This window comes from Geotrypetes seraphini, chromosome 6, assembly GCF_902459505.1.
Source record: "Geotrypetes seraphini chromosome 6, aGeoSer1.1, whole genome shotgun sequence".
In the NCBI taxonomy this organism is placed as follows: domain Eukaryota; kingdom Metazoa; phylum Chordata; class Amphibia; order Gymnophiona; family Dermophiidae; genus Geotrypetes; species Geotrypetes seraphini.
Window position 1 is genome coordinate 22,447,773 of NC_047089.1, and position 15,500 is coordinate 22,463,272.

Below are 15,500 nucleotides of genomic sequence, written 5' to 3' on the forward strand. Positions count from 1 at the left end.
TCTTTCCCTGTAGCAGACAATACAATCCACTGCTCAACTATGTATTCTCCTTGGCTTGCTATTTGTGGCATGCTGCATGATTCAGACACCTGATTAGTAAAGCACATTGGGTACTGCAAGAAAACATTGCTGCAAAAAAAAAAAAAAAAAGAAAAGCAGCCAGATTAGAAGCTTGGGCATAGAGGTGGTGATTGTTGGGGTAGAAAAGGAGTGAAAGGGAGAAGGGCAAGGGCTTAAAGAATGGACCTGGGAAATACAGACTTTGGGAATACATGGGAGAAATAGGAATATGGAAATTAAATGGACATTAATGGAGACTTGGGTAGGGTAGAGCAGGGACTAAAAGACACAGTGAGAGAGTGAGCATTAGATACTGCTATTTTACCATGGTATATTCTCATGAACCTAGCCTTCCATGGCTAGAAATAGAAATATGATGGCAGATAAAGGCCATATGGCCCATCCAGTCTTCCTGCCTGCCTGCAGATTCCACTATCTCCTTCACTCCCCAAGAGATCCCACATACCTGAATGAGGCCTTCCATGGCCTTCAGTAGTGTCACTTAGAAAAGGAGGGTAATAAGGAGAGAGGAGAGAAGATATGGAAAATGGAAAGAAGATCTTAAAAAAATAAGTTAGGCTGTGAGAACAGATACCCCTATCAGGACTGAGCTAATATAGCAGATAGTGATAACTATCTGATGAAAGTGGGATAGAAATTAAAAGTTTAATGTTTTAAATGTTGATATCCAGTTATGGAGGAAGGAAATGATTGTGATTGTGGAATTATTTAGAAAAGTAATTCTTCAACATTCTCCTGAAGGCAGACCTAGTCACTACAGTGAATATGTTTGAGGTAGATCTGCATACAGTAGATCTCCAATAAATACAAATGAGATCATATACATATTAATTGTGGCTAGGTGTGCCTCCAGGGGAGAGTCAAGAAACACTTATTTAGAGGGTACTCACCTAAAGAATTCCTGCGGTTAAAGCAAGGGCTCCGAGGTAGAATAACATTATTCGCCGATGATGCCAAACTGAGCAATGTAGTGAGCAAAAGCACAACAGACAAAAAAGCAATGGCAGACGATATGGTGCATGACTTACTTCTGCTGGAGCACTGGTCTAGGTCCTGGCAACTCAGTTTCAATGTCAAAATATGCAAAGTCATGCACCTGGGAAGCCAAAATCCATGCAAGATTTACACCCTAAATGGCGAGATCCTGACAAGAACTGAAGCAGAAAGAGACTTAGGGGTGATTGTCAGGGAAGACATGAAGTCTGCAAACCAAGTGGAGCAAGCTTCATCCAAGGCAAATCATAGGTTGCATACGCAGGAGCTTCGTCAGCCGTAAACCTGAAGTCATTATGCCACTGTATAGATCCATGGTGAGACCGCACCTGGAGTACTGTGTGCAATTCTGGAGGCCGCATTACCGCAAGGATGTGCTGAGACTGGAATCGGTCCAGAGAATGGCCACCAGGATGGTCTTGGGACTCAAGGAGCTCCCGTACGAAGAGCGGTTAGGGAAATTGCAGCTCTACTCACTCGAGGAACGTCGAGATAGGGGAGATATGATCGAGACATTCAAGTATCTCACGGGCCGCATCGATGTGGAAGAAGACATCTTCTTCTTCAAGGGTCCCGCGGCAACAAGGGGGCATTCATGGAAAATCAGGGGCGGGAAACTGCACAGTGACACTAGGAAGTTCTTCTTCACTGAAAGGGTGGTTGATCGCTGGAATAGTCTTCCACTTCAGGTTATTGAGGCCAGCAGTGTGTCAGATTTTAAGGCCAGATGGGATAGACATGTGGGATTTGTCCGCAAAGATAGATAGGGAGGGTCACTGGAGTGGGCAGACTTGATGGGCCGTGCCCTTATCTGCCGTCTATTTCTATGTTTCTAAATGTTGACGTACAACCACTGGAGTAATTTTCAAAGTGAAAGTATATGCATAATTTTATTTGAAATGAAGGAAAAGTGTGTATGTACTACTTACATGTGCTGTGAGTTACAAAATACCCTCTAAATTGATCAAAGTCTTGAGGAGAAGGTCTGACAAAACTTTCGCCTTCCAGGCTGCCAAACTGAACCCATGGCTAGCCCAAATTGTCCTTGAGGCCCCCACCTACCTCGGGTTTAGAAAATCTCTCAAAACTCACCTATTCCATGGACAAGACACCTAACACCCCTCTCCAATGAACCACAACCTCCTCCTTTCCCCTTCCACCTCTCTACCCAGCCTACCCACCTCAATCCTCACCCCCCTGACCTACACATTCCCTTCTCTCTCTAACCTCAACTACTTTGTTGCTTCTAACTTTGTCCAATTGTTGTGAACCACTTGTAATTTTTTTGATAAACAAATGTGAACCGCCTAGAACTCCTTGGGTATGACGGTATACAAAAATAAAATTATTATTATTATGAGGAGCTTATGTTCCCAAATTCCAGGTATTTTAAGAATATCGCAGAATCTCTGACCAGTAGGTATTACAGCTTGCAATGACTGATCTCTGCCCTTTCATCCTGAAGAGCAAGAGTCAAATCTGAGAATTGAATCTAGGCTTTACTATAAGATAGTATGTAGTGCTGTTATCATGGTAGTATTTTTGTTAAAATCTTGATCTACATCCCATGCAGCTGAAAATGAAGCCATTACCTTTACCAGTGTATGAGCCTGACACAAGTGCAATGTTGTTTGGAAAGTATGATACGACATATGAAACACTTGCCGAGAGAAAGCAGAGAGCTTACAATATCTACAAGCAGCAGTTGCAGGCTGTGGTAGAAAAAAATACCATGGCAGTTTTAAATCAACTAATCCAGCAGAGGAAAGAATCTGAAATTCTGGAAAAATCAAGACAACAGTAAGTTTGTTCTTTAATATAATTTACTTTTTTCTAAGAACAAGCAGGATCTGAAGTTCACACTTGTGGGTAACTTGTGCTGTACACCTCTCTTACACACATTGTATATAACTAGCTGTAAACAGCATTGATCTCTTGTATACTGTTCATATTGTATCATCCTATATCTCAGTGTAACATCCTGTACCTTATTGTAAACACCCCAGTACCTGCTCACTTTGTATGATCCTGTATCCTATTGTTAACACTACTCTCTCTAGACACAACTCTCATTGTAAACCGCTTCGAACTTAGGATATAGCGGTATATAAGAAATAAAATTATTATTATTATTATCCTTAACAAAGCTTGACCATTGACCAGATCTCCTTGGGAAGCTTTCCATATCTTTCTACATTCTGCATTAAATATAGCCCCCGTCACTTTCTTTTTAACTATATGTAGTTCTCTGAGAATATTTTCCCCTTCTCTGTGGTTTGTATAAGACAGCCTTTATTTTGGCTACTTGTTCTTGCATATAAAATACAAAAACACCCACTCTTTCTGTGTTTATAAATAAATAATTGAACTAAATTCAAAGTGCTCAGAACCAATCAGCTGGTTGTAAAAAGATCACGCTGAGGTTTTACCCTTAGAGAAAATCTTCGCTTGTTCAATCATCGCACTTTAAGTGATATCTCTATTAATAACAATTCCAACTCCTCAAAGTGTCATAAATAATTCAAAAATAATTTTTTGTACTCATCTTGGGTGTCTAATTGTTCCATGTTCTGACGTGTTTCGCCAGACCAGGCTTCCTCAGAGAACCCACACAGAAGAAGTCTCAAAACGATTGTGGGTGTTTTGTATTTGGTATCAGTTAACGTATCGCCCACCTATTTACTATCACTTTCCCATTTTGTTTTTTTTTTTTTTTCCAGCTTCCGGTTTTAAGTTTTTTATTGATTTTTTAATATAGCAACAAGTGTTATAAATTTTCCATACAATTTATCTTAACAATACACTTGATATTTCTATAATGTATTTTATATAAACCATATTTTATATTATTCTTATTATGAGTTTACATAGCATATAAATTGTAATGATTTTATCAATTATTATTTAATTATGAACCCTTTTCCCTCCCTTTATTACGTTAGTTTCACACAAGACTATCATCTAGTATGGTTGGTGGTATAGTGGTTAGCATAGCTGCCTTCCACTTTCCCATTTTTAATTTGGGTACTTGTTCTTGCGTGCCATCATTTTTGGTTTCCTAACTGCTTTTAACCCTATCCAAATTTTCTTTTATTTCTCAGGGCCACTGGCCCATGTAGTAGTATTGTGCAACCATCGGTAAATATTGGTGACATCAATCAGGATTAAAAAAAAATCTTTTTCGCTGTTGTATTTGGTTTTTTTCACTGTTTTTTTAAATTTATAGTGGCATCAAGAAGTATGCTTGATGTAATTGCATGGGGAGTAATTTTATAAGGAAACACTTCATTTAATGTCATTTAAGGTGCCTGTGTAGACTGTTGATGACAAATTGTACAAAGTGTAACTTATGTACATATGTTTCAAAGTATGTTGGCTTTGTAATAATAGGCACCTACCTAGTACCGGTTGGGGATGCTGACCATGTTCTTTTTTATGACATTTGGTCATGGTTACTACTACTTCACTTCCTGTTTCACAAAAATCTGAAAACTTGGCTCTTTCAAAAGTCTTTGTTAGAGGTTTATTTTGACCTTGACTCTGCACTATATGTTTATTCTTGTATAATGAAATGCTGTTTATAACCTGCTATTTTAGAAGTCTGTATTATGAATTTGGACTATTTTGATGTATGTTTACCATTCTATAGTGATAATGTTTGTTTATTTATTTACTTGACAGCCCTTCAGCAATATCGCTTACAAAAATGTTAAAAAGAACAGGCCCAAAAACTGAACCTTGAGGCAAACCACCGATATCCCTTTCCTCAGAGTGATCTCCATTGGCCACTGCCCTCTTTCGTCTTCCACTTAAACAGTTCCTGACATAGTCCGTCACTATGGGGCCCATCCTGAGGGCACTCAGTTTATTTATTATATGCATGTGTGAAACACTGTCAAAGGGTTTGCTAAAATCTAAATACACTACATCTAGAGCATTCCCTCTATCCAATTCTCTGGACCCAGTCAAAGAAATTGATCAGATTTGTCGAACAAGACCTGCCATGTTGCCTTGGATCCTGTAATCCACTGGATTCCAGAAACTTCACTATTCTCCATTTTAAAGTGTTTCCATTAATTTACTTTCCACAGATGTCAGACTTACTGACCTGTAGTTCCCTACTTCTTGAAGAATGGTCTGAAATTTGGCAGCTAAGATTTAATGCTAAGAAATGCATTTAGGCTGCAAAAACCTGAGGGAACAGTACAGTTAGGGGCTGAAGAAGTTATTTGCATGAAAAAGGAGCAGCACTTGGGTGTGATAGTATGTGATGATCTTTTTTTTTTTTTTAATTCTTTATTCATTTTATAATTCACAACAAGTGTACAGTAAATATCAAACAATTAGAATACAATATCACTTGAAAATCTACCGTATCATACAACAAAAAGATATAACCCCCACCCCCTCCCACTTCCATATACAACAAAAAATATACCACATGAATATAATATCTTATCATTCATATATATTATTAATAGAAATCCAACCCCCAAAAGCTAGAAGGATGCCTGGGTGCATAGGAAGAGGAATGGCCAGTAGCAAAAAGGAGGTATTGATGCTCCTGTATAAGACTCTGGGGAGACCTCATTTAACATTCTGGGGACTGCACTTTCAAAAAGATTTAAACAGGAAGGAGTCAGTCCAGAGAAAGGCTACTAAAATGGTTGGTGGTCTATGTCTTAAAACCTAAGGGGACATACTTAAAAATCTCAAATATGCATACTGTAGAGAAAAGGTGGGAGAGGGGAGATATGATAGAGATGCTATGTGCCATTAATACACATGAAGCAATTGAGAGGAAGCTCCAGAGTGAGAGGGCATAGGATGAAGTTAGAGGTGATAGGCTCAGGAGTAATCTAAGGAAATACTTTTTTTTACAGAAAAGGTGGTAGAATGGTCTCCCAGTAGAAGTAGTGAAGACAGAGGCTGTGTCTGAATTCAAGAAAGTGTGGGAATTTGAGACCATGTTATCCATTTGCCCTTCCTTGTTGCTTAAGACATATCTCTGCATAAAGGATGTGATGCCTGATTCAATCTTCTCAGTAAAAAAACTTATCCATAGAATCACATGGTCTCCAGTCATCACAAGAGAACTCACTGGATGAAGTAGCAAATGTGGTTTTTCAAGGTTGCTTCTTTATTCTTCCCCCATCCATCCATGGGTAAAAAATATCCTTTAAGATGAATCAATGCTCACCCTGTTGATATTTGCACATTTTATTCTTAATCTCCTGTTGAAATGTGTTCATCTGTTTATGGAAATCAGAGACTCGATCAAATACAAACGACTCGGTATGTTGCCTAATATTTCAGTTTTAGCCATCAATTGCATATATTTCCTTTCCACTAATTTATTGGTAGTACTGATAAAAACAGCAAATCCAAAGAACATTTGAGGATGGAACTTCAAAGCTAAACAAAGTCTGAATTATCAACATATAGGCAACATTCTTTCAATAACTGCAGCCCCTGATGTATTAAATTACTTGGCAATATCAGTGTTGCTGAATGTAGCTCAACTCAAGTCAACTTTTTCTATAATTTAGTCACTTTTGACCAGTCCATGTATGGCGACTTACCACTAGCATCATTATTTAATGAATGACAGTAATGGAGGAAGGGAAGGTCCTTCTCTTTTCCTACTTTGAAATATCTGTAATCTCTCTTAAAGAAATTTGAGGAAGCTTCTCCTTTGCATTTTTTTCCTGACATGTCCGATTTTAAAATTTTACTTTTGGGGGTGCAGGTTTGATGCCTTGCTATTTAAGGATTTGAATGAACTATTTACATAGTAAATGACATCAGGTAAAGACCAGCATGAACCATCCAGTCTGTCTAGAAAGGTGCTCAATGTTGCATCTGCTGCTCTGTGCAGGTTACCCCCTCTTTCTCTCTTTTTTCATTTTTGTGTGAGTCATTTATGTTTTCTTATGAGTGGGAATACTCCGTCTTCTTCCTACATAGGGATTCTCTGTATATATTCCATCATTGTTTTTATCCCCACGGCCTCTGGAACGACCTCACTGTCCCGCTGCGGAACTTGGACTCCCTCCAACTATTCCGAAAACAACTGAAAACCTGGCTTATCCCAGGACAAGGAGGCAGCATATTCTTGACTGATGGGTGATGGCACCGACGGAGCCCCGGTACGGACAATTTTAGAGTAATTGCACTCTAAGAACTTGGAAAGTTCTAGTAGGCCGCACCGCGCACGCGCGAGTGCCTTCCCTCCCGACAGAGGCGCGCGGTCCCCAGTTTCTTAGTTTCCGCGGAGCTAAGAAGTTGCATTTTTCAACGGCTGTTGAAATTTTTTCTTATACGCCTTCCCGCTCGCGAAACCTTTTTGGGAGTTTTTTCCCTTCTTTCTTTTCTTTTTCTAAAAAAAAAACAAAAAAACAAACCGAGAGTTTATTTCTTTATTTTTTTCTTCATTTCGGTTTTGCCCCGGCGGGGCCTACTGCCACCATCGAGGCCTCGGCCTTCGATTTGGCAGAAGCCGTTTTCACTTTCATGCCCCCCCAGCCAGGGTTTAAAAAGTGCCAGCGGTGTGCACGGCCTATATCCCTCACGGACCCGCACAACTGGTGCTTACAGTGCCTGGGTCCTGAGCATCAGGCTTCCACCTGCACCCGCTGTGCCACGTTAAAAAAACGTACATTAAAAAATTGCCAGATACAACAGCGATTACTCTTCGGTGCCGATATGTCCGATTCTGCGGCATCGACACCGGCATCGGCCCCATCACAGTCGGCACCCACTTCGTCGACACCGCGCGATACCGCGCCAGCGTCGCAACATCCAGGTAAGCCGGCTAAGAAGCCTTCCCCGCTGGAGCGTTCTCCGGTCTCGATTGCAGCGAGCCCAGTCCTGCCGACCGTGAGGCGCCCGCAGAAGCGCTCCGCCCCTATCGAGGTGAGTCCCTCGACCTCGGGCTCCTCATCTTCGGGGCGTCGAGCAGCACCGCAGGTACCGCAAAAGAAAAAGGCGGTACCGGTGCCCTCTTTGGATGAGCGCATTGCAGCCGTCCTACAAACGCAGCTCAAGGAGCAGTTACAACAACTCCTTCCTGCTCTATTGGCACCGAACCTTCCGGTCCCGGTCCGGTCTGAGCCGCCGGTACCGGCAGTGGAGCAACCTTTATTGTCTGCGTCCACTGTCTCGGTACCGGTTCACTCGGCCTCATCGATATCGATGCCAGTTCTTGCACCGGAACCGAGAGCCCAGCATCAGTCGGTGCAGACTTCAGCACCGCTGCAGTCGGTAACATCTCCCGGTACCGTATCTATGAGGTCGGGTAAGTCGGCACGCAAATCCCGACACCTAGAACCCTCTACTCCGGAGTCTCGAGACCGTAGCTCCCATATTAGGGACCCTGATCTGTGGGGTGACTCCGAAGAGCCTTTTCTTTCTGAGGGTGAGTGTTCCTCGGATGAGGATGATCCTGCTGCTCCAGATCCATCCTCAAAACAGGATTCTACATCTTTCACTTCCTTCCTGAAAGAGATGTGTGAATCTCTTTCCATTCCTTTGGAGGCTGTCTAAAAAATCCAAGGCCTTCCTTGATGCCCTTGACTTCGATCAGCCTCCAAAGGAATTTTTGAAACTCCCTCTTCATGACATCCTGAGGGAAACTTTCTATAAGAACCTAGAGACTCCTTTGACCGTCCCAGGAGCTCCCCGTAAATTAGATTCATTATATAAAGTAATCCCTATTCCTGGATTCGATAAGCCACAGCTTCCACATGAATCTCTGCTTGTGGAATCTACACTTAAGAAGTCCACGGGAGTCAGTGTATATGCTTCTGTCCCTCCTGGCAGAGAGGGCAAAGCCATGGACAAATTCGGTAAGAGGTTATACCAGAATGCAATGTTAGCTAATAGATCTGGTAATTATGCTTTTCACTTTTCTTTTTATCTCAAGCATCTCCTTACCACCATGGCTTCCTTTGAAAGGTACCTTCCTCAGCGGAAACGACAGGCTTTCCACCACTGCTCGTCTTCTCTTTTCCAACTCTGTAAATTTATGGTAAGATCAATTTATGACACATTTGAGCTTACCACTAGAGCCACGGCCATGTCTGTGGCCATGCGCCGCCTTGCCTGGCTTAGAGTATCCGAGCTTGATGTCAACCATCAAGATCGGTTGGCTAATGCCCCATGCCTGGTGGATGAGCTCTTTGGGGAATCCATGGACTTGACCACCCAAAAGCTCTCCGCCCATGAGACTCGCTGGGACACTCTGCTCAAAACGAAAAAGAAAGCTCCACTGGCACGACCTTTCAGACAGCAGTCGGCCTATCAACGCCGTTATGTGGCTCGTCCATTGCCATCAGCTCCCCAGCAACCTAGGCGTCAACGTCAGCAACAACGACAGACTCCTAGGCCACAGCAACAGCAACCTGTGAAGCCACCTCCACAGCAAAAATCTACGCAGCCCTTTTGACTTGATTCTCCAGGGCATAGCCAGCGTCCAAACATCTACCCACCTACCTCAATCTATAGGTGGCCGTCTCACTTTTTTCCTCAGCCGGTGGGAAGTTATCACTTCGGACCAATGGGTCCTCAACATCATCCGCCACGGCTACTCTCTCAACTTTCAGACCCTGCCTGCCCAAAGTCTACCAAGAGAGTCTGCTTCGAACACTCCTCAGTCTTCCCTCCTTCTCCAGGAGGTTCAATCCCTCCTCCTTTTGAACGCCATAGAGGAAGTTCCTCTAGATCAAAAGGGACAGGGATTCTACTCCCGTTACTTTTTAGTCCCCAAAAAAACAGGAGATCTCAGACCAATTCTAGATCTTCGCGATCTCAACAAATGCTTAGTCAAAGAAAAATTCAAGATGCTTTCTTTAGCCACTCTCTACCCTCTTCTCAATCAAGACGACTGGCTATGCTCCCTCGATCTCAAAGAGGCATACACTCACATACCGGTCAATCTGACCTCCAGACAGTACCTCCGTTTCATGATCAATCACTGTCATTACCAATACAAGGTGCTGCCCTTCGGCCTTGCCTCCTCTCCAAGAGTGTTCACCAAATGTCTGATTGTGGTGGCGGCCTTTTTACGCTCTCACCACCTTCAGGTCTTTCCTTACCTGGACGATTGGTTGATAAAGGCCAATTCATCTCAGACAGTACTCCTGGCCACCAACCAGACCATCCTGTTTCTCCAACTTCTGGGGTTCAAGATCAATCTACCCAAATCTCATCTCATCCCCACTCAGAGACTTCAATTCATTGGAGCGGTGTTAGACACAGTCCTCATGAGAGCGTTCCTGCCGTCCAACCGTCTTCAAACTCTTCAGTCTCTATGTCAGCAGGTGCTTCCACAACGTTCCATCTCTGCCAAGCACATGATGATACTCTTGGGTCACATGGCCTCCACAGTTCATGTCACACCCTTCGCACATCTTCACCTGCGCACTCCTCAATGGACCCTAGCTACCCAGTGGTCCCAAGCGACGGATCCCTGCTCACGACACATATCTGTGACATCGTCTCTTCGTCAGTCTCTACAATGGTGGTTGATATCCTCAAATCTCTCCAGAGGTCTTCTGTTCCATCTACCTCCTCATCAACTTGTCATCACCACCGACGCCTCCCCTTATGCCTGGGAAGCTCATTTGAACGAATTCCAAACTCAAGGACTTTGGACAGCCCAGGAAATGAAGCATCACATCAATTTCCTGGAACTCAGAGCGATGTTTTATGCCCTCAAGGCCTTCCAACATCTTCTCTTTCCTCAAGTCCTCCTGCTATGCACAGACAATCAAGTTGCGATGTACTACATCAACAAGCAGGGGGGGACAGGCTCTCGCCTCTTGTGCCAGGAAGCCCAGAAGATTTGGGCTTGGGCCACAGATCACCAACTTTTTCTGAAAGCTATCTACATTCAGGGAGAACAGAATTCTTTAGCAGACAAGCTCAGCAGAATTCTTCAGCCTCACGAGTGGACACTCGATCCTTTAACTCTACAGTCCATCTTCGCTCAGTGGGGCACTCCTCAGATAGACCTCTTTGCAGCTCCTCACAATCACCAGCTGCCCCTAGTCTGCTCCAGACTCTACTCTCCTCACCGTCTGGCAGCGGATGCATTTCTCCTCGATTGGTCCAATCTGTTCCTGTACGCTTTCCCTCCTCTGCCTCTCATGTTGCGAACCTTGTTGAAGCTCAAGAGGGAAAGAGCCACCATGATTCTGATTGCTCCACGGTGGCCCAGGCAACATTGGTTCTCCCTTCTACTTCAACTCAGTGCCAGGGAGCCTTTTCTTCTTCCGCTGTTTCCTTCTCTGCTTACGCAACATCAGGAGACACTTCTGCATCCCAACCTTCCGTCTCTGTACCTGACAGCTTGGTTTCTCTCGGGCTGACTTCTCATAATACTTCTTTGTCTCAGCCCGTTCGTTCCATTCTGGATGCCTCCAGGAAACCGGCCACTCTGCAATGTTACTATCAGAAGTGGACACGATTTTCTTCCTGGTGTCTTCTTCATCAACATGATCCCACTTCCCTTGCTGTGGAGACTTTGTTGAATTATCTACTTTCTTTGTCTGACTCTGGCCTTAAGTCTACTTCCATCAGAGTCCACCTTAGTGCTATTGCTGCTTTTCATGAGCCAGTTCATGGAAAACTTCTCTCGGCTCATCCCTTGGTGTCCAGATTCATGCGGGGTCTTTTCAATGTGAAACCACCTCTTAAAGCCCCTCCTGTAATCTGGGATCTCAATGTGGTTCTTTCCGCCTTAATGAAGCCTCCATTTGAACCTTTGGCTACCACTCCTTTCAAGTTTCTCACTTGGAAAGTACTTTTCCTTATTGCTCTTACCTCTGCCAGGGGGGTCAGTGAGCTACATGCACTAGTTGCAGATCCACCTTTTACGGTCTTTCATCATGACAAGGTGGTTCTGCGTACACATCCAAAGTTTCTCCCGAAGGTTGTCTCTGAATTCCATCTCAACCAATCCATTGTTGTGCCTGTCTTCTTTCCGAAACCTCACTCTCATTCTGGAGAACAGGCTCTACATACTTTGGACTGTAAGAGGGCTCTAGCTTACTATTTAGAGCGTACTAAGCCCCACAGATCATCTCCCCAACTCTTTCTGTCCTTTGATCCGAATAAATTGGGACGTCCTGTTTCTAAACGTACGTTGTCTAATTGGCTGGCAGCGTGCATTTCATTCTGTTATGCTCAGACCGGACTGACACTGGAAGGTTCTGTCACGGCCCATAGAGTTCGAGCTATGGCAGCATCTGTAGCTTTCCTCCATTCCACTCCTATTGAGGAAATCTGCAAGGCTGCTACTTGGTCCTCAGTTCATACTTTTACATCTCACTATTGTCTGGATGCTTTCTCCAGACGGGATGGACACTTCGGCCAATCTGTTTTGCAAAATTTGTTTTCCTAATGGCCAACCTTCCCTCCATCCCTCTTTTTGTTAGCTTGGAGGTCACCCATCAGTCAAGAATATGCTGCCTGCTTGTCCTGGGATAAAGCACAGTTACTTACCGTAACAGGTGTTATCCAGGGACAGCAGGCAGATATTCTTGCGTCCCACCCTCCTCCCCGGGTTGGCTTCTTAGCTGGCTTATCCTAACTGTCGGGCGGGAAGGCACTCGCGCGTGCGCGGTGCGGCCTACTAGAACTTTCCAAGTTCTTAGAGTGCAATCACTCTAAAATTGTCCGTACCGGGGCTCCGTCGGTGCCGTCACCCATCAGTCAAGAATATCTGCCTGCTGTCCCTGGATAACACCTGTTACGGTAAGTAACTGTGCTTTTTCTCTAGCATATAATAATCTCTTCTCCTGATTACATCCCCTCTTTTTATGCTTTGTAAACTCTTTCTCTTCTCTCTTCCCATATTTTTTAAACTCTGTAAACCGTGTCGAGCTCCACTTCAGTGGAGAAGATGCGGTATATAAACCTAAGGCTTAGTTTAGTTTAGTTTAGTTTAGAAGAGCATTCTGGACATCCATCACCCTCCCCATAAAAAAATATTTTCTGATAGTGCTTTTCAATTCCCCCCCTTGCAGCTTCAATTATACTTTGTTCTGTTATGTATTATTCACTTTTTTCCCTTTCTCTGTTTCTTGCTTGCTTTTTCTTCTCAAGATATATGAAGATATCTTATCTATATATATAAAATCAGATGTATGTATGTATGTTTCAGCATAACTCTGAAACGCTTGGCCAGATTTCAACCAAACTTGGTATACATATCAATTACTATCTGGGGGCAAACACTGTGGGGATGGGAAGGGGATGAAATGTAAAGAATTATCAAAAAAGACAGATATTGTTTTGACCAATTGTATGAAGCTTGGGGAATGAGGTCACACTGTGCTGTGCCAATGCCTCCAAGGAAACGTAATGTAATTGATCAAGTTTCAAAGCTACAGTACATCTAGAGCAGGGGTGTCCAACCTTTTGGCTTCACTGGGCCACATTGGCTGAAAAAAATGTTTCTGGGGCTGCACAAACTTTCAAACGCTGCAGCAAGACACAGGAGGGAGACGGCAAGATGGTAAACACCCGGGGGCAGCAGAGGAAAACACTGCATCGCCCTCGACCAGGGCCGCACAAAATACTTCACAGGGCCGCAGGTTGGACACCCCTGATCTAGAGCTTCAGAGATAGTACAACAGCGTGAGATCCGACTATAGGATATGAAAGATAAATGTCTAATCCAGACATGGACAACTCTGGGCCTCAAGGGCCGGAATCCAATTGGGTTTTCAGGATTTCCCCAATGAATATGCATGAGATCTATTTGCATAAACTGCTTTCAATGCATATTCATTGGGGAAATCCAGAAAACCCGATTGGATTTCGGCCCTCGAGGACCAGAGTTACCCATGTCTGGTCTAATCCATAGTTTTCGGGCTCGCTGAGGCATGGAGAAGGCTGAGACATAGAGAGGGCCATTCTTGCTGCTGAAATTGGGTTATCTGGGCAACGCCAGGTGATCAGCTAGTTATGAATAAAGTATACATGTAAGACATTATTCCTTATATTGAATTTTCCTTATATTGACTTTTTAGATTGCTTACTGACAGAATAGCTCGAGTTGAAAAGGCACACAGTTTACAATCGGCACTGAAGGAGGACTGGATGAAGGACATAGAGTTGAAACGACAAAGGGATTGTGAAGAACAACGGTTCCTAAAGTAAGATCTGTTCTTATGTTTACAAAGTTAGAAAACGAGAGTAGCCTCAATTTAACTCCCTCATTCTCTAATATTTCCCAAAGTTAGGTGCCAATATGCATGATTAGTTATAGAGTGCTAGCACTTGTTAGTTATGCACTTAAGAGGTAGTTGAGTGCTTACTGGTATTCTATAACTTTAGTGTACAACTCAGCATGTAAATATAAGGGACGTTCACATGGGGAGGCACATGTTCAACATTAATGTGCAGAACATATAGAATACTGTAAGACAGATGCTAAAGTTATGCATTTAGGTGTACGCATTTATGCCTGCTATCGATATGGTATAAGTGGGATTGCCTAAATGTTCACGCATAAATGCTGATTTAAAGAATACTACTAGCATAGCAGAGTCTGGATGCCCAGATGGCCAGTTTAGATTTCCATACTTAGTATGTTCCATCTTGGCATCTAACTTGTAGCAACCTTTATAAAATTGCCCCTTAATTCTATAAATTTGCTTGCCCATATTTGCACATGCAGTTTACAGAAAACTGCCAGTAGTGCGCATAATTTCACATGACCAACCAATTATCGTCTATAATTGGTCTTTATTTGTGGTTAAGTATTTGATCTGGAAAGCTCTCTTCTTGATTGCAAGCACGTTAGCATGCAGAATTAGTGACTGATCTGCCCTAAACCAAGTTTTTCAGCAATAGAGTAGTTCTGCATACACATCAAATGTTCCTTCATAACACAATGTTGGCCTTTTACCGTAATCATCCTTCTAATATTTTCCTTAAGCCATTTGCCCACAGCAGTGAATTTATTTTATACACTTGGGTTTGGACTGACAATTCTCAGAGGATCCAGGACTTGCAATCCAGAGAGCCATGTAATACAGCTCCATGGACGTTCTGCCCTTCCTACGAATTGGTTGGGCAGAGACAGTTGGGACAGATGTCTCCAATGTTGAATAGCGGGGTTTAAAAAAAAAAAAAATAACCACCAGGTGAGGAAGGTGCAATAGTGTGCAAGAGGAAGAGACTTCACTTGTGCTGGGGCAGATATAGGAAAGCATGATGTTGAATTAGAAGATCCTCCTGTCTCAATGCCAGTTAATACTTATTCCAATGCAATAGCTGAGACATTCTGGACTGATGGGTTATTTCCCTATAGCCGCATGCTGCAGAAGGAATCCACACTCTGGATTTTTCACTCTGCCTCTGTTGTACTTCACTGGGTTCTTTAGCTCCATCTGCAGTTCTTTCCTTCTACACGC

General features: G+C 43.2%; 1 protein-coding gene across 3 annotated transcripts in view; it reads left to right on the plus strand.

Moving 5' to 3' along the window:
• Window positions 1-15,500, plus strand: part of CCDC81 (coiled-coil domain containing 81) — a 156,428-nt gene that overhangs the window by 119,300 nt on the left and 21,628 nt on the right. For all 3 annotated transcript variants that reach the window (XM_033950548.1, XM_033950545.1, XM_033950546.1), the window contains 2 exons: window positions 2,648-2,874; window positions 14,112-14,237. In XM_033950548.1, coding sequence (XP_033806439.1) covers window positions 2,648-2,874; window positions 14,112-14,237 — 353 coding nt within the window. The remainder of the gene's footprint in view (window positions 1-2,647; window positions 2,875-14,111; window positions 14,238-15,500) is intronic.